The following is a 17,855-nucleotide window of genomic DNA, read 5'->3' as shown; positions in this document are numbered from 1 at the left end:
TATACATACCTAATGATCCGAAGTCATATAAAAATTTCTTGGGGAAAAAGGAATCTCAAGTAGAAAAAGTTTAAGAAGTCCAGAATTAGAAAACAGGTAAACAAATTGTGTATACGAATACATAATGTTCCTTCATAAGAAGGAACAAAAAAGAATTCTGAGAAACTGGGAAGACCCGTATAAACTGAAGCAAAGCAAAGCCAGCAGAACCAGTAGACTAAGCGTCATGATGACCACAATAACATAAAGAAAAGCACCAATGGAAGACTTTGCAGCTCTGAGCCATGCAGTCACCAATCCTGACTTCAGAAGATGGAGAGATGAAGCATGGCTCCCATTTATAAGTAGGCAGGTGGTGAACTATAGAAGCAAAGTAAGACACAGGCTGACATGCTGATTTGTTTCAATTGTTTGTCACAGGAAGGGTTCTACTGGAATAGGGTCATTTTAGTGTAAGAACTCTACCCAAATGACCAGCAGGATGAATACAGAGAGGACTGGTGAGACTTACATGAACTGATGCTAAGCAAAATAAGCAGAACCAGGAGATCATTATATACCTTAACAACAATACTGTTTGAGGATGTATTTTGATGGAAGTATATCTCTTCAATAAAGAGAGCTAATTCAGTTTCAATTGATCCAAGGATGGACAGAAGCAGTTACACCCAAAGAAAGAACACTGGGAAATGAATATAAGCTGCTTGCATTTTTGTTTTTCTTCCCGGGTTATTTTTATCTTCTGAATCCAATTCTCCCTGTGCGACAAGAAAACTGTCCAGTTCTGCACACATATATTGTATCTAGGATATACTGTAATCTATTCAACATGTAAAGGACTGCTTGCCATCTAGGGGAGGGAGTGGAGGGAGGTAGAAGAAAAATCGGAACAGAAATGAGTGCAAGGAATAGTGCTGTAAAAAATTACTCTGGCATAGGTTTTGTCAATAAAAAGTTATTTTAAAAAAATTAAATTTAATTAAAAAATAAAATTAAAAAAAAAAGAACTCTACCCAAAAAAGTGTTTTTTTCAATCAATAAATATTTATTAAGCATATTCTGTGCTAAATTATGACAATACAAAGAAAGGTAAAAGATGGTGTCTATCCCTGAGTAGCTCAAAATATAACAGGGGAGACAGGGAGCAAACAAGTGCGCACAAACAAGACAAAGAGGAAGCGAGTAAGGGAAGGCAAGTAAGGAAATTAAGAGGGATTGAAAAAGACTTCTTGTAGAAGGTGGGATTTTAATTGGGGATTGAAGGAAGTCTAGGAAAAAAATGAACTCAAAAGACAAGAATCTTCCTTGGCAAAAAGCGATTCTCATTTTCCTGACATTTCAAAACTGGACACTCCATTACTGACTGTAGCTACTATGACATAATATAATTTTTTTTAAATCTAGGCCTGAGCCTTATTCTTTATTATTTAGGCTCAACTTTGGCATAAACTGAGAAATAGGCTAAGCTATGAAGATCAGATGAACTACTCGGAAAAGTCACCAAGAATTCATATAGTTAAAAACTAGTTTCAAGAGAAGGAGGGAAGAAAAAAGAAAGAAGAGGAAGGAGGAGGAGAAAATCAGCTGAATTGCCCACATTCATACAGCTCATTAATGCCAAAGGAAGGAGAATATGACTAAAATCTAATTCAAATTTTCTAGAATCAAAGTACAACAAAAACAAAAAAAAGATGTTTTTTGAACACCTACTCTCTACACAAGGCACTACACAGACCGAGCACTAAAGACAGATCTACAAAAAGCACCTAGCAATACTTAGTTATGGAAGAAGTACTTGGTCTGTGTGAACTTAGTCAAGTTACTTCACCTATTTTTGGACTTCATGAGCCCTAAGGTCCTTTCTAAATGAATATGATCCTAAGTCTGGGGCTCCAAAAGTCATCATAAGTGCCCAGTCACAGGCACAGAATAAATACCTATTAAAGGATTTACAGAAAAATAATACAATGCAATTGGAAGTATTGGATATGGAGTCTGAGGTCCTGAGTTTGAATCCCAGGCTTAACACTTATTACTTAGGTGATGCTGAGAAATCCTTTCCCTTGCCTAGACCTCCATTTTTTTATATGAAATAGAGAGGTTGGCCTGAGTGGCTTCTAAGGCCTTCTCCAACACCAGCCTGTGATCCTACTGATATGGGTGCAGGTCATGAAGCCAAGTATGGGATCTTCCCCAAGCACCTCTCTTGAGTACTTTTCAACCTCCCATGCCCCTTTCAGATTACTTGTGAGTGTTTCTTGGGAGCAGGGATTGTATTTTTGCTTGGATTTGTATTCCCAATATCACACAAAGACTGGCACAAAGTAAGCACTTAATAAATCCTGTACGTACATTTTTCTTTTGTCAATCTAAGAAAGGTCAAAGCTAGAGGTGGGGATTTGGAAATCAGATCCACTAGCCTCATGGACATAAATAAGGCTACAAGGGTGGAGTGTTCTCCTTAGTTCGATTTCCTAGAGGTCTCTGGGAGCAGCCTTCCCTTCAATCAGAGTAATCACCACAAGTACAGCCAGGTGTTCAAGTCCAAATCCTTTATTGTCTCTTTCAAAGTCTTGTCTCCTTTCCTGGGGCCCAGTTAGCTTTCTTAGAGGCCTATCTCTCTTCTTGGTTCTGAGAGCCTGAGCTCCTGCCACCAGTCCTTTGCTTTCTCTGCCTCTGCCAGCTTCTTCTGTGGCTCTCAGTCCCTGCTTATATGCTCCACACTGAGTATAAGCCAATCATTATATCACTAGGAAACCATTATTTGTTGTAGGATTAAATCAATCACACTGAACTATGCTAAACTAGATTACTATTGTCTCTATCAATTCCACTGACTTAGCTCCTAGTTTCAAGTTCAGAGTTCCAGCCCATAACACAGAGTATTCCTCCAGGTCCTGAATGACCTTAAGAGTCAAGTGAGGGCCAAAAAAGTCAGAGACTTGCCTGTAGCTTTACCCAGGTAAGCAGAAGAACAAGGGCCGGAACCCAAAAGCCCAGTGCCAAAAGCAACTCTTTCCAAAGTACCACACTGCTATTCTTGGGCTGACTGCCAGAGTTTAGGAAATATAGCCTGAGAGTTAGAAGAGACCTCAGAGATCAAGTTCAACCCCCTCATTTTATAGTTAAAGAAAACAAGATTCAAAGAAGTTATTTTCCCAAGATCCCAATGCAACAAGTGTGAGAGGCAGGCATTGAATCCAGATTGCCAATTTCCAAAAAGTCAGTGATCTCGTGACTCCCAAAAGATCATACATAATACAATGATTTTAAATGAATTTTTTTCTATCGTTTTGTTAGTAAGATAAAAAAGTTGATGATTTGTATTGGCTCATTTTATTCCCTGCTGTTTTACTGAAGTTACTAATCATTCTAATCCACTTTTTAAAATTAAAGATAGGATTTTCCAAATTATACTGTCCACAAGTTGGGCTCCTCTCAGTCATAGCTTAGTGAATGGGGCCATCAGTAACAGATCCTGAAGGAGTACACATAATCAGTACAAAAGTGGATGCGGACTGAGCAGAAGAGCTATTAGAGGCTGGGATAAGAGGTGTGGAGGAGGGAACTGCCCCCAACCTCAAAGGAGCTGATGGTCATTTGCATCAAAAGCAAAAAAAGTCAGAGAGGTTGAGAACTGAAAACAAAAGGTTTATAGATGTGACCAGGAGTTCACCCCTGGGAAAGGTCCCCAAGAATAATTCATATAGTTATCAGTTAACACTGACTGTAAAACTCTACCCCTGAGTATAATGAAATCTCACTTCCATACCCAAATCACAAAAAAACTATCAAAAAAGTCACGTGTCACTGTGTCACTGAAACTAATTTATTATATCCTTCTTCAGGAAGGATCCTCATATCAAGAATCAATTTCTAATACTTAATACCATTATTAGGCCTATATCCCAAAGATCATAGGGAAGGGAAAAGGATCAATTTCTACACAACTATATTTTACGGCAACTCTTTTTGTTGTGATAAAGAAATGGAAACTGGAGGATTGCCCATCCATTGGCAAATGGCTAAACAAATTATGATAAATGACCGTGAGGATATACTACTGAGCTATAAGAAATGATGAAGAAGATGGTTTCAGAAAAGCCTAGGAAGACATAAAGTAATGTAAAGTGAAATGAGCAGAATAAAAAGAACACTACACAATAATAGCAATAGTAAAACAACTGTGAAAGATTTAGCTATTCTGTTCAATACAATGATCTGAAACAATTCCAAAGGACCCCTGATGAAAAATACTATTCACCTCCAAAGAGAATACTAATGAATTCATTGTCCATTAGTTGTAATGCGACTGCAATTGAGTGCTCATCGAAGCATATTATTTCTGATTTCTTTATTTTTCTTGTTTTTTCTTTCACAACATGGCAAACATGAAAATGCGTTTGACACAACTTCATATGTGTAATGGGTATTGCATTTCTCTCTCAAAGGATGGAAGACAGGTAGAAGGGAGAAAATTTGTAATCTAAAAGTTGACTTAAAAAAATAAAAATAATCAACTTCTGAAGGGAACAACATTCCCCATTCTTCCTCCAAAAGGGAAAAATGCCTTCCTTCAGAAGAATTTGTGTCCTGGAATAAACAAACAGTAAGTTGAGTATCAGAGAACCTGGATTTGAGTTCTGGTACTGTCACTTACTACTTGTGTGACTTTCTCTGAGCAAATTACTCCCTTTCTCTGGGCCTCAGTTTTCTCATCTGTATTATGGACTGGATTAATTTTGATCAATCAATAAGCATTCATTAAGTGCATTTTACATGCCAGAAACTTTGCTAGTCACTGGAAATAAAAAGGCAAATAGAAATAGCCTCTATACTCATGAAACTTATATTCTACCCAGGAGAAAGCATGTACACAAAAAAGAATATACAAAATAAAAATGAGATAACTACCAGGTAACTTGAGAGTAGGGGGAAAATAAGACATAGATGTGATTTCAGGAGTATATAAATTCTACTGTAGAAACTCCCTCCCCAGATGAAAGCCACCTTAAATGATTTAATCATCTTAAAGAATTGCCTGGCCGCTGGGAAAATTGGAAATTAGTAAGGCAGAAACTAGGCATTAACCTACACTTAACACTGTACACCAAGATAAAGTCAAAATGGATTCATGACCTAGGCATAAAGAATGAGATTATAAATAAATTAGAGGAACACAGGATAGTTTATCTCTCAGACCTGTGGAAGAGGAAGGAATTCATGACCAAAGAAGATCCAGAGATCATTATTGATCACAAAATAGAAAATTTTGATTATATCAAAAGTTTTTGTACAAACAAAACTAATGCAGACAAGATTAGAAGGGAAGCAATAAACTGGGAAAACATTTTTACAGTCAAAGGTTCTGATAAAGACCTCATTTCCAAAATATATAGAGAATTGACTCTAATTTATAAGAAATCAAGCCATTCTCCAATTGATAAATAAATGGTCAAAGGATATGAACAGACAATATTTAGATGAAAAAACTGAAACTATTTCTGGCCATATGAAAAGACAGTCCAAGTCATTATTAATCAGAGAAATGCAAATTAAGACAACTCTGAGATACCACTACACACCTGTCAGATTGGCTAGAATGACAGGGAAAGATAATGCGGAATGTTAGAGGGAATGTGGGAAAACTGAGATACTGATACATTGTTGGTGGAATTGTGAATACATCCAGCCATACCGGAGAGCAATTTGGAACTATGCCCAAAAAGTTATCAAACTGTGCATACTCTTTGATCCAGCAATGTTACTACTGGGCTTATATCCCAAAGAGATCTTACAGAAGGGAAAGGGACCTGTATGTGCCAAAATGTTTGTGGCAGCCCTCTTTGTAGTGGCCAGAAACTGGAAACTGAGTGGATGTCCATCAATTGGAAAATGGCTGAATAAATTGTGGTATATGAACATTATGGAATATTATTGTTCTGTAAGAAATGACCAGCAGGATGATTTCAGAAGGGCCTAGAGAGACTTACATGAACTGATGCTGAGTGAAATGAGCAGGACCAGGAGATCATTATATACTTCAACAACAATACTATATGATGATCAATTCTGATGCATGTGGCTATCTCCAGGAATGAGATGAACCAAATCAGTTCCAATAGTGCAGTAATGAATTGAACCAGCTACACCCAACGAAAGAACTCTGGGAGATGACTATGAACCACTACATAGAATTCCCAATCCCTCTATTTTTGTCCGCCTGCATTTTTGATTTCCTTCAGAGGTTAATTGTACACTATTTCAAAGTCCGATTCTTTTTGAACAACAAAATAACTGTATGGACATGTATACATATATTGTATTTAACTTACACTTTAACATATTTAACATGTATTGGTCAAACTGCATGGGGGAGGAGGGAGCAGATGGGGAAGGAGGGAAAAATTGGAACAAAAGGTTTGGCAATTGTCAATGCTGAAAAATTACCCATGCATAATAAAAAGCTATAATAAAAAATAATAATAATTAAAAAAAAAAAAAGAATTGCCTGGCCCCCAGAACATACTATTGGTAGAGTTGTGAATTAGTACAACCATTCAGAAAATTCTGTTGGAACCATGTTCAAAGTCACAAAACCATGTTTAAGTCCAGGTTTGTTGCTATCAGACATACCTCCTAGAGAGATCAAAGAAAAAGGAAAAGGACTCATATGTGAATAAATATTTATGGAATCTCTTTTTGTTATAACAAAGTAATAGGAACTAAAAAGGGGAGAGGGGACAGGATGCCCATCAAGCAGGAAACAGCTAAACAAATCTTAAGCTATAAATGTAACATTTTTATTGCATAATAGGAAATTATAAAAGGAGCAATACCAGATGAACTGATGTAGACTGAAATAAGCAGAACCTGGAAAACATTATAACTAAAAACTACCTTAAAAGACACACACACACACAAAAAAAAAACAGGTCAATACAATAGCTGCCATGATTTCAGGGGACTTTGTTATCCACCACCTATTGATATGGAGGTAAAGGGCTCCAAGTAGCAGAATAAGATAAATATTTTTGGATATAACAAATATGGAAATCTGTTTTACCTGACTATGCAGACTTATAAAATTTTCGTTTTTCTTTTTTTGCAATGGGATGGGGAGAAAGAGTAAATAGTGTTACCAAAAAAAAAAAAAAGAAGAAGAAAAAAAAAGTCACTGACGCACTTTTTAAAAAAACATATAAAAGAGAATGAAACAGAATGAAAGCTAGAAGGAATCATAATCAAATTGAACTTGTTTGAAAATTAAGGTGAAATTTTATTTTTTTACACACACTCACACACGCAAATACATACACACATACACATATATACATTCTACATATAAATGTACTGTATATCTATATAACATATATAGATATTGATACAGATATAGATATATATTTATATAGGTAAATAATATGTAGGTATGTGTCTATACGTATATATGTGTGTGTATATACATGCTATATTAAAAGTTATTGTACTTCAAAGAGAATTAAAGTGTAATGTACAATCTTTTTCTATTGTACTAGGTATATGGAGATGTTAATTTTATTTTGTTTTGTTAAGCTCTGAATAAAAAAAAGTAAAGCTCTGACTTCAATCCACCACGGTATCCTATCTCTCATAATATAATGAGGAATAAAAATTTCACAGGACTTAAGATCCCTTAGCCAAATGACTTCTAAGATATTTTTCAACTCAATGATTCTGAGAATTCCAGTTTATAGTGATCTGATCAAATCTGTCAGCCAACCCTCCCCAAATTATATAATTTCAAAGTAATCATTCCTGAAAAATACATTATTAGCCATCATTCTCTCAAGACTTGAGCACTTACTTTGTAAGAGATTGTGGTCCCGGACAGCTTCTGCGGCTAAGACAGATTTCCCACAGCCTGCCATTCCATAGACTACGACCCATCCAGGTTCACCATCAAGCTTATAAAGCTTTTCCTGGATCGACTTCACCAGCTTCTTCCTGGTCACAAACACAACAGGCCTCTGCGGTACACCACCTTCACACAACACTGTCTTCACTGAAAATCAAAACAATGAGAACATAAATAAAACAGTCAAAAAGTTACAGAGGCAACATCACTAAATCACTGCACCATACCTCATATTTTCAGTACATTTACAGGTCCCCAATCAATTCCACAAGAGGCGAATACTCTATTCCTGAAACTATGGATTGGTCCACTATTATTCTAAAAATAATGAAATTCAGCAAAAAGGGACTAAACTGAGCATACTCTTTGATATAGAGATCACACTACAACATATATTCTCCAAGTAGATCAAAAACAAAAGATACCACGGACATCAAAGTATCATAACAGCCCTTCAGTGTTAATAAAAAACTGGAGAAAAAGATGATGCCCATTGATTGGGGAATAGTTAAACAAAATATGGTACAAGAATGTAATGGAATATTATTGCACCACGATAAAAGACAGCAAGAAAATAAGGGTAGATTTATATGATGTGATGTGAAGAAATCAAAACCAAGGAAACCATATATACTTTAACTATAACAGTGTAAATAATCAAAAATTTGAATTTTGTTTTATTATAACCAATCAGGCTCTCAAAGATGAGATAAAGTCCATTTCTTGCCCTTTATTAGAGAGGTGGGGGCCTATAGGTATAAATACTGCAGATACTGTGCTTGTTACTTTTGCTGAACTGTTTTTTCTTTTCTTCTTCTCTTTTCTCATATAAGGAAGAACATGAAAGGTGGTTAAAAGAGAATGATAAATTTACTGGAAAGAAAAGCAATGTAAAAACAAAAGATAACTATAAAAATTTCAAATAATAAAAGAAACTGAAATATAAATCTTTTTTTTCTTTCTTTCTTTCTTTTTTTTTTTTTTTTTTGCTGAGGCAATCGGGGTTAAGTGACTTGCCCAGAGTCACACAGCTAGGAAGTATTAAGTGTCTGAGGATGGATTTGAACTCAGGTCCTGACTTCAGAACCAGTGCTCTATCCACTGTACCATCTAGCTGCCCCCTGAAATATCAATTTAAAAGAAAGTACAAATGAATAAACTTCAAAGCCATGACTTCATATTTTTGGTCTCTGTCCTAAACTTTCTCAATTTCTCTGCACATAGGGCTGGATGGAAACTTCAGAGACTTCACCCAGGAAATGTGGTTTGACCAGAAACTGAAACAGGAGACAGGTGCAAAAAATCCCAGATGAAGAAAACAGCAAATGAATAACAAAAAAAACAATAAAGGTCCCTGTGAAGAAAAAAGCAGTTCAGAAGAAGGGAAAAAGGTTGGAGAAGAGAAAATAAGATAAGATTATATATCTGTCACCAATAGCTAGTGCAGCCTAAATTTGATATGAGATGAAACTTAAGAAAGGGAATGGTTCTGGGCATCCTTTCACTTAATGACTGTTAATTGGAGATGGCCACTCTCAAGCTACTTTTTGTCAACTTGTAAACTAAATCAGCCCTGATTTCTTACAAATGAGAAGACAGAATAATTTGGAAGCTTCCAGCTCAGCCCCAAAGGACAAAGAAAATGAGCCAGTGACTAATGTCATTTACGCAGATGAAAAACCACAGCACATTTCCTTCAGTAAAGGCAAAAGAAGCTCCCTGGGCCAGCCATATCTATCCTCTACTCCCTGACTTCCCTGACTACTTCAGCTAAGCTGTTCTTTCTCTGATACCGACACCTGGAAAGGAGAACATGAAGGTACCGGTGTCTACCAGAACCCTCTTTAGGAATGCAGGACTTCAAGTAGATGAAAGTATCTGTCCTATAAAGCAATTACAAAAACTAGAATGAGGAAAGCTGCAGCACAGAGATAAATGATACAACTGCAAAGTAACGTCTCTTATAAGTGAAATTATCCCACAGGAAACAGGTTCTGTAACCTCAAGGAGTTTAAACAGTGAGCCCAAGTTCCTGGTCTTTGTGTAATTAGCTGCCTAATAAACAGATGTAAAATTGATCCATTACACTTCCCCTCCCAATTTAAAAAGCTCTAAGTTCCATCGCTTTCCTTGAAATTCACATGATATAATTATTCAAATTCTGCCTCTGAATTAGGGAGTTAAGTTACTTTCCCTCTCTGCCTCTCTGTTTCTTCAACTGTAAATGAAGTGACTAGATTAAGTGGCCTCCAATGTCCTTTACAGCCCAAGAGTCACTTTCCCTCTTGAGGCCTCCTCTTTCCTAACTATAAAATAAAAGGAATGGACTCAACTACTTCTAACGTCCCTTCCAACTTTCAATCGATGACCCTCCGATTTGAAAGAACGTCTATGAACATCTACATGGCCCCCAAATTCACTCTAGCTCTATCCCTGACTGAGGAAGGCATTGGGGGAGGGAAGATGTGTGGCTTTGGGCAAGTACTCCACTTTTCTGACGCTCAGATTCCTCATCGATTAAATAAGGGAAATTGGGTTTGATGACCCTCTAAGGTACCTGATGGGCCAAACCTTTTAATCCTATAATGCAGTACCACTGGGGATGAACCTCTTCACACTATCCTAGCTAGTGTCCAAGCAGTCAGTTTTTCTGCCCACGCAGGGCCTGCTCACTGACATGGCCTTCAGAGGCTCGCTTTTCTCATCTATAAAATAAAGGGGTTGGATTTGATGGCCTATAAGATCCCTCTTAGCACTAATCTTATAAACTTTGCATCTTATGAGACAAAATGCTAGCATTTTAGTGCTTCTTGACAGAACATGAGCCAGATCACAGATACTAACCATATGAAGTCACCCCATCTGCTGAATCCTTTCCATTATGTGAACTAAGAGGGATACCGTCTTGAAGAAGGAAAGCCAAATCTTTGTAACCTTCATGTAGCAGAGCATTGTAGAAAGATATGTATGAATTATTATCTTTTTCAAGTAACACCCTAATCAGCATAGCTGCTCTCTTCTTTTGGGTAGGCTAAAAAGAAAAAAACAAAAGAAAACTTAGCACATATGATAAGGACTCCCCCCACACACATATACACACACAAACAAGCCTTCAGGATAAATTCTGAAAACTTCTAAGGCAACAAAAGTAGCCTTAGAACAAGAGTCCTTAATCTTTTTTTGTGTCATGGATCCCTTTGGTAGCCTAATGAAATTTAGGGACTCATTTCAGAATGTTTTAAAATAATTAAAGGTCAAATTTCAGTTAAAGGTTAGTGAAAATAAAATCATAATTTTTTTCCCATCCAAGTTCACAGACATCCCCATCCCAAAATCTATTCACTGTCCTGGGGAGTGGGGAAAAGTTGGGGGGGGGGGGGAGGGAAGAAGGGAAGGAACAATAAGAACTTCTACAGAGGATAATTAATAGAAGGACCAAAATGTAGTACTATCTTAAAAACTGAGCTGCACCACTGATACTGTACATCTTTTTATCCATAAAACAAGGATAATGGAAATAGAATGAAAATTTTATTTCAAAATAAAATTATAATATCTGCTTATAATTATTTATAAATTTGAGTCCAAACTGTATTTGAACAGGTACAATTTATTGTAAATTATTAAAAAATTATTTTAAAACTCTTACATCAAATAACATACTTAGTCCTTCTCATTTTAAGAAGGGAAGAGGGGAAAGAAGGAAATGTACCTGATCTCTTATTTTCTCCTCCTCTGATAAGCTAAGAACTCGATCAGAAATCATGTGATCCATGAGGTAGGAAGTCTTGATGTCTCTTTCCAGGGCTTCCTTGTGCTGTAACAAACAGTTCCGAGCTTTGGCATCCATCCTCCTCCAAGCTGATCTTCCTTCTCAGGACGGTCAAACATGAGCTGTAATCAAGATACCAAAAAGCTGGAGTCGGAGGGCAGTCCCACCCCAGCTGGTTTCCTCCACCAGGAAGATTAAAACTAGCCTCTGGAATTGTCTGGGCCATTTACAAGGTGGAAATCCTATCACTACCAGCTCTTTGTCTGTTAGGAAAAGCTTTCTCATGTGCTCAGCATTCCCAGCTGGGCTACAGAGCAAGACAAAACAAGAGGAAACCCTTCCCCCACACATGCATACTCTGATGTCATCCCTTGGACTCAGGGCAAAAGAAGGTACAGTAAAAAATCAGGCTTCCACAATCTGCTTTCCATATTCCTGAGAGCCAACAACAGAGCTGTATATATAACATTCAATAGCAGTGAAAGCTCCTGTTTCTAAGTTAATCAAAATTTCCCCCCAAGTTTAGTACAGCAACATTCTAAAATGGTTATTAACAAATGACCATGTTTAAAAGAAATATCACCAAATGAGGTAGGGGCCCAAAATAGAAATGTGACCACTTGTCTGCATTTGTCAATGTTCATACAAATGCAGATGGCTGGAATTAATCAAAGCTTCTTTTGTGAAAACAGGAGAAAAACCTAGAGGTCTGGAAGTGAAGAGTTTTAGGAGCTTCTGAAATTCTGCTAAATATTTTAATTTAGGAATATTTCAAAAAACACATATAATGTGATGGAAAGATCATCAGCTTGGGACTTGGGACCTGATTTAAATTCTAACATTAGCTGTGATCGAAGCAAGTCACAGAACTTTTCTGAGCCTCAATTTCTTCAACTGTGAAATGGGGAATAACATTTATGCTACTGATCTACATCACAGCACTGCTCTGTGGAAAGTCCTTTGCCATAACAGTAACACTTCACCTTTATAAAATACTTTAAGATTTGCATAGTGATCCTCACTCTAATAATTATGTTAAATAGATGCTACTATTATTCTTAATACAAAGATGAGGAAACTGAGTCTGAAACAGACTTGCCCAGAGTAGGTCTGTCTATCTTTGTCTCTCACAGATACATATCCCCACCGCCCCAACAGTAGGATTTAACACAGTTCTTCCTTACTCCAGCTAAGGGGCACAGGGAATGGAGCAATGGGCCTAAAGTAAAGAACTCTCATCTTCCCCAGTTCAAATCTGACCTCAGACACTTATTAACTGTGTGACTCTGCACAAGTCACAACCCTATTTGCCTCAATTTTCTCATCTGTAAAATGAACTGGCAAAACACTCCAGTATTTTTTGACAAGAAAATCCCAGATGGGGATCATAAACATGGGGGAAAATGATTTGTACACAACTAAACAATAATTTACTTACTCCAAGTACAGCACTCTGCACTGAACAACCTAGCTTCTTCTTAGGGTGCCATATAAATGAGTTATTTTGTGTCTAATTTGAATTTAACTGAGGAAGTCAAAGCTATGGCCTTGCTCAATGGAAAGAGTTTCCCCTCTGAGCACATCTCAGTTTTCTGCCCCTCCTTCTCTCCAGTATTCACAGAATGTACAAAGGTAACAGGCAATAGCAAAAGTGAAATTGCTAGGCCAGTATTTCCTCAAACCTATTTGCACAGGGAACATAACAATATGTATACAGCCAGAATCCATAAATGCTGGTTAGGGGAGTTCGGGATATGAAATACCAGACTGAGAGAGATCAGAGAGGTTTGGCTGAAAAATTGTCCCTGGAAATAAAAAAATGTCTTCCTACTAAACCCAAGTTTTGTCACTTAGGAACAAGCCAAAACATGCTACCTGTGTGAAGTGGAGACAGCTGGGTTCTGCCATTCTTGTCAATGTAGGCAAGTAGCTTACTAAAAATAAAGAGTAGTTCCTCCTACTATGTACCAGGTTCAAAAGTGAAAAAATGTTTACCTTCAAAGACCTTATAGTCTAGAAGTGAGTTCTAAGGTCTGCTCTTCATCCTCAAATGCTAGTGTTCTCTCGCCTGAAATTCCTACGTTCAGTATATGTCAATATAGATATATAGTATGTGTGTGTAATTAAAGATACACATTATGTATCATAATAACATATAGAAATGTTATGTATCTGTATTATGTATAGATCATGTATATGTGTTATGTGTACATGTATATAAATTATATACCTGTATTGAATATATTATGCATTGTATTATGTATATATGTAGAGCTCAAATTATGTATGTTTTAGGTGTGTAATGTATGTTATAGATACAAAGTATAGATCTATATTGTGTATGTTATGCATATCTAAGCTTTATACATGTATATAAAGATGAAATTATGTATCGTTTTATATATTACTATCACATACTGCATATATTATGTATATGAATAATGTACACAGATACACAAATCATGAATATGTGTTATGCATATTGTGCACTACCTATGCATATATTATGTATCTAAAGAAACACCAATTATGATTTGTATTATGCATAGAGTGTCTGTATGTCACATGTATATAATGTAAATACATATGTATATATGGTAACATTTTACACATATAGATACAGAGATAGACAAGTAAACACATACATAAGCAACACTTTACAGCATTTCTGAAGTTTGCAAAGCGCTTTCCTTTTAGCTCATTTGAGACATTACTGTTTCCCCTCAGAACGCAAGCCCCCCGAGCGAGGGCTCGTTTCCTTGTTTTCCTCTCGGTAGCCCCCGAGCCTGTGCCTGGCATTTAATGGGTGTTGCCCGATTGCCTGACCGGCCTCGGGGCAGGGGAAGATGAGCAGACGGCCACGTCCGCCCCGCCGGCCCCTGGGCACCCACCTTTCCCGGGAGGATACGTCCCTTCTCCGCAGCCCGCCTGCAGGTGCCGGTCCAGGACAAGGCACAGCCTCTCCCGGAGAGGCCGCGGGGCGCACCGTCCTCGAGGGTTTTTTCCCAGCTCTCGGACCCCCGAGCCCGGGACGGCGGGAAATTCTCCCGGACGCGCGGCTAGGGGCCGGGTTCCCGCCGGTATGCTTTGGAGGGAGGGGAGAGATCCAAGTCCAAAAGGAGCCTTTTACAAAGTAACTTCCTCCTCCAGGCTCCGATCACAGATCGGTCTCGGGTCCTTTTCTACGGGAGACAGAAAGCAGCAGTTACCGCCGCCTTCCCTCATCTAAGAGGGAGGAGACGCGGCCAAGGCCACACGCAACCTTCCACGCTCCGCCCCGCGGCCAAGAGGAGGAGGGGAAAGCAAGCGCGCACTCGCGAGCACCAGCCCGGAGCTTGCCGCAGCCGGGAGCGTGCACACGAGTGCCAGCGGGGACCAGGCTGCGCGCGCAACCAAACCTGGGCTTGGTTTTCAGGGGTGTGTGGTGTTCGTGTCTCGGCCTCCACAGACGATGTAATTGTTTTTGCTGCGCGCACCTGACGAGCTGCTGCGGCCCCGCTTTAAAACCCCGATCTCCGCAGCCCACAGTGTAATTATTACTCAGTCCTCCCAGACTGTGCGAGCAACCACACGTTTGCCTCTCAAAGGGTCTGTGGCGTTTGCTCCTGGGCCTCCACGGCCCAAATGTTATTGTCAGGCTGTTCGGGCTGCGCGCGCATTCACACGCGAGCTTGCTTTTCAAGATGTCTGTGGCGCTCACGCCCAGATTTTCACAGCACACAATGTGAGGGTTCAGGTTGCGCGCGCAGCTAAACCCCGGCTTCTCTTGGTGGGAGGGGGAGAAGGAGAGGTTTCGGGTCGCGCACGCACGCGCTCTGCATTTAGTCATCGCCTGGAGGACCAGAAAGCGGAGAGGGGCGGGGTGGATACACAGTGGAGCGCGCGCGGCGGGGACGAGCCCAGAGCGAGCGCGAGCGGCCCCGCCCCCCCTCCCCCGGCTCCCAGTGAAGAAGGAGGAGCGGCGCTGCCGGCTGCAGCTGCGGACGCCCTGACAGACAGACAGACGGACGGACTAACGTACGGACAGACGGATGCTCTAAGGTAAAGAAGCGGGCGGGAAGGCCCTCGGGGGCCCGGGCGGGGGAGGCTGCGATGCCCGCCCCCCACCCCGGCCTCGTCACGGTCAGCGGCCGCCCGTGTCCCCCCCCAGGACCCACGGACATGTCCGAGGCGAAGCATCGAAAGAAGGCGGGCGCCAAGGGGGCGCCCCCGGAGCCGGGCCGACGCGGCGAGGCCGGGCAGCCCCCGGAGCCGGCCCGGGGAGCGGGAGGTGGCGGCGGCGGCGGCGGCGGCTGGGCAGACCCACGGACCGTGCTGTGCCTGCTCTCCCTGGGGACCAGCCTGGCCTTGGCCTGGTAAGTGGGGGGATACCCCGGCACCCCCGTCCGTCCGTGCATCCATCCCTGCACCCCCACCCCGAGCCTCGTGAAGTAGCAGCCGTCGCAGGCTGGCGCATCCGGGCCCGCCCCTCTGTACAAAGGGGGAAACTGAGGCCCACAGAAAGAACACTCCCTACCTCGGAAAAAAAAAAGCTTCTCAGTGTCCTTATTTCTAAAGAGGGGGAGCAGAATCCGGAGGTGTCTCTCCAAGCCTCGGTTTCTTCATTTGTAAAATGAGGGGGTTGGACTGGATGATCCCTAAAATCCCTTCCTGTGTTAGCTCTGAAAGCCCCTCTGGTCCTCGTAGCTCTTTCTTCGGCCTTTGGGATTGACAGTGACCCTGCTCCCTCCTCCTTCACGTCACAGCTTCCTGTGGCTTCTCCCCCCACCTCCTCCCATCCCCCGCCCCTGACCAGGCATCTGCTTTGCTGGAGCTTCCGGGGGTGCTCAGTAACAGGCGCTCCCAGAAGGTCTCTTTGTCAGCTCCTAGGCACGCATCTATCCATGCCTCTGGTTCTCCAGACTCGGATCTCCAGATGTCTCTTGGACATCTGCAGCTGGGTGGCTTGTAGACATCTTAGACTCAGCCCATCTTCTCCTCCATCCTTCTGAACTTGCCTCTCATGGTCAAAGGTACCACCTCCCTCCCAGTCACCAAGTACCAAAGCTAGATCCATCCTTACTTCCTCACTCTCACTCCCCTACGGCGGCCAAGTGACTCCACGCCCTCTGGGACACTTACACTACCCTGGTGCAGCCCTCCTCTCCTCACCCCTGTACTATGGTAATAACTGCTGGTTGATCTGCCTTCTCACTACTTGAGTCCAACCCCTACTGCACTGACAAAGTGATCTTCCTACAACACAGGTCTGACCACATCACCCTCTTAATCAATTCCAGTAGTATCCTGTCATCTCCAGGCACAAATATAAAATCCTCTGCCTTCTAAAGCCCTTGGTTACCTGCTTTTTCCTGCATCTACAGTCTTACCTTCCATCCTTCATCCACTAAAGATCTCTTGTGGGTCAAACGCTTTAATCTTCTAGTCTAGTACATCTTACTCCCTTATAAATACTTTACTGTCCAGTAACATTGGCTTCCTTTGTGTTCCTCACACCAGACATTGCCTAACTCTGGGCATTTTCACTGGCCGTTCTCTCCTATACCTGGAATGTTCTTTCTTTTCATTGTTCTTTCCTGTCTTCTTTGAAGTCTCAGTTAAAATAACATCTTCTACAAAAAGTCGCTCCCAGCCCTCCTTCATATTAGTTCTTCCTCAGATACTATCTTCAAATGATCCTATGTATCTATCTATACCTACATACATACATACATACATAAAACTCCATCTTCTAAAAGAAGTGTTTCTCATCCCTCTTTCATATTAGTGAACTCCTCAGATATTATCTTCAAGTGATCCTATATATCTTTACATAGATAGCATTCCATCTTCTACAAGGTCTTTCTCATTCCTCCTTCATGTTAGTGAATTCCTTACTAATATTCCTCAGATATTATCTTCAAGTGATCCTATATATCTATACATAGATAACATTCCATCTTCTACAAGTTTTTCTCAGCCCTCCTTCATATTAGTGTCTTCCTCAGATATTATCTTCAAGTGATCCAATATATCTACCTATAGATAAATACGTAGATAGATTTTAGATATACATGGTTGTCTATATTTTTTACTTTTCCCCCTTAGATTGTGAGCCCCTTGAGGACAAGACCTTTTTTTTTTGCCTGTCGTTGTATTCCCAATACTTAGCACAATGCGTAGCACATAGTTGATACTTAATAAATGCTT

At 40.3% G+C, this 17,855-nt stretch overlaps 2 protein-coding genes across 4 annotated transcripts in view; one reads left to right on the top strand and one right to left on the bottom strand.

Moving 5' to 3' along the window:
* Window positions 1–14,952, bottom strand: part of APAF1 (apoptotic peptidase activating factor 1) — an 89,437-nt gene extending 74,485 nt beyond the window's left edge. The window contains exons 1-4 of the mRNA XM_052001616.1: window positions 14,558–14,952; window positions 11,607–11,788; window positions 10,739–10,925; window positions 7,844–8,041 (exon numbers count right to left, since the gene is read on the bottom strand). Of these exons, the coding sequence (XP_051857576.1) occupies window positions 7,844–8,041; window positions 10,739–10,925; window positions 11,607–11,744 (523 nt within the window). The 5' untranslated portion in view covers window positions 11,745–11,788; window positions 14,558–14,952. The remainder of the gene's footprint in view (window positions 1–7,843; window positions 8,042–10,738; window positions 10,926–11,606; window positions 11,789–14,557) is intronic.
* Window positions 14,953–15,598: 646 nt separating this feature from the next.
* IKBIP (IKBKB interacting protein) overlaps window positions 15,599–17,855 on the top strand; it is a 30,951-nt gene continuing 28,694 nt past the window's right edge. The window contains exons 1-2 of one of the 3 annotated variants that reach the window (XM_052001618.1): window positions 15,603–15,707; window positions 15,817–16,021. In XM_052001618.1, coding sequence (XP_051857578.1) covers window positions 15,828–16,021 — 194 coding nt within the window. In that variant the 5' untranslated portion in view covers window positions 15,603–15,707; window positions 15,817–15,827. Of the gene's footprint in view, window positions 16,022–17,855 lie in introns of all 3 variants that reach the window. The other 2 variants (XM_052001619.1, XM_052001617.1) reach the window with 2 other exon arrangements.

Source organism: Antechinus flavipes, chromosome 5 (assembly GCF_016432865.1).
Source record: "Antechinus flavipes isolate AdamAnt ecotype Samford, QLD, Australia chromosome 5, AdamAnt_v2, whole genome shotgun sequence".
In the NCBI taxonomy this organism is placed as follows: domain Eukaryota; kingdom Metazoa; phylum Chordata; class Mammalia; order Dasyuromorphia; family Dasyuridae; genus Antechinus; species Antechinus flavipes.
The sequence above is the reverse complement of the archived record's forward strand: the minus strand, read 5'-3'. Positions and strand labels throughout refer to the sequence as shown.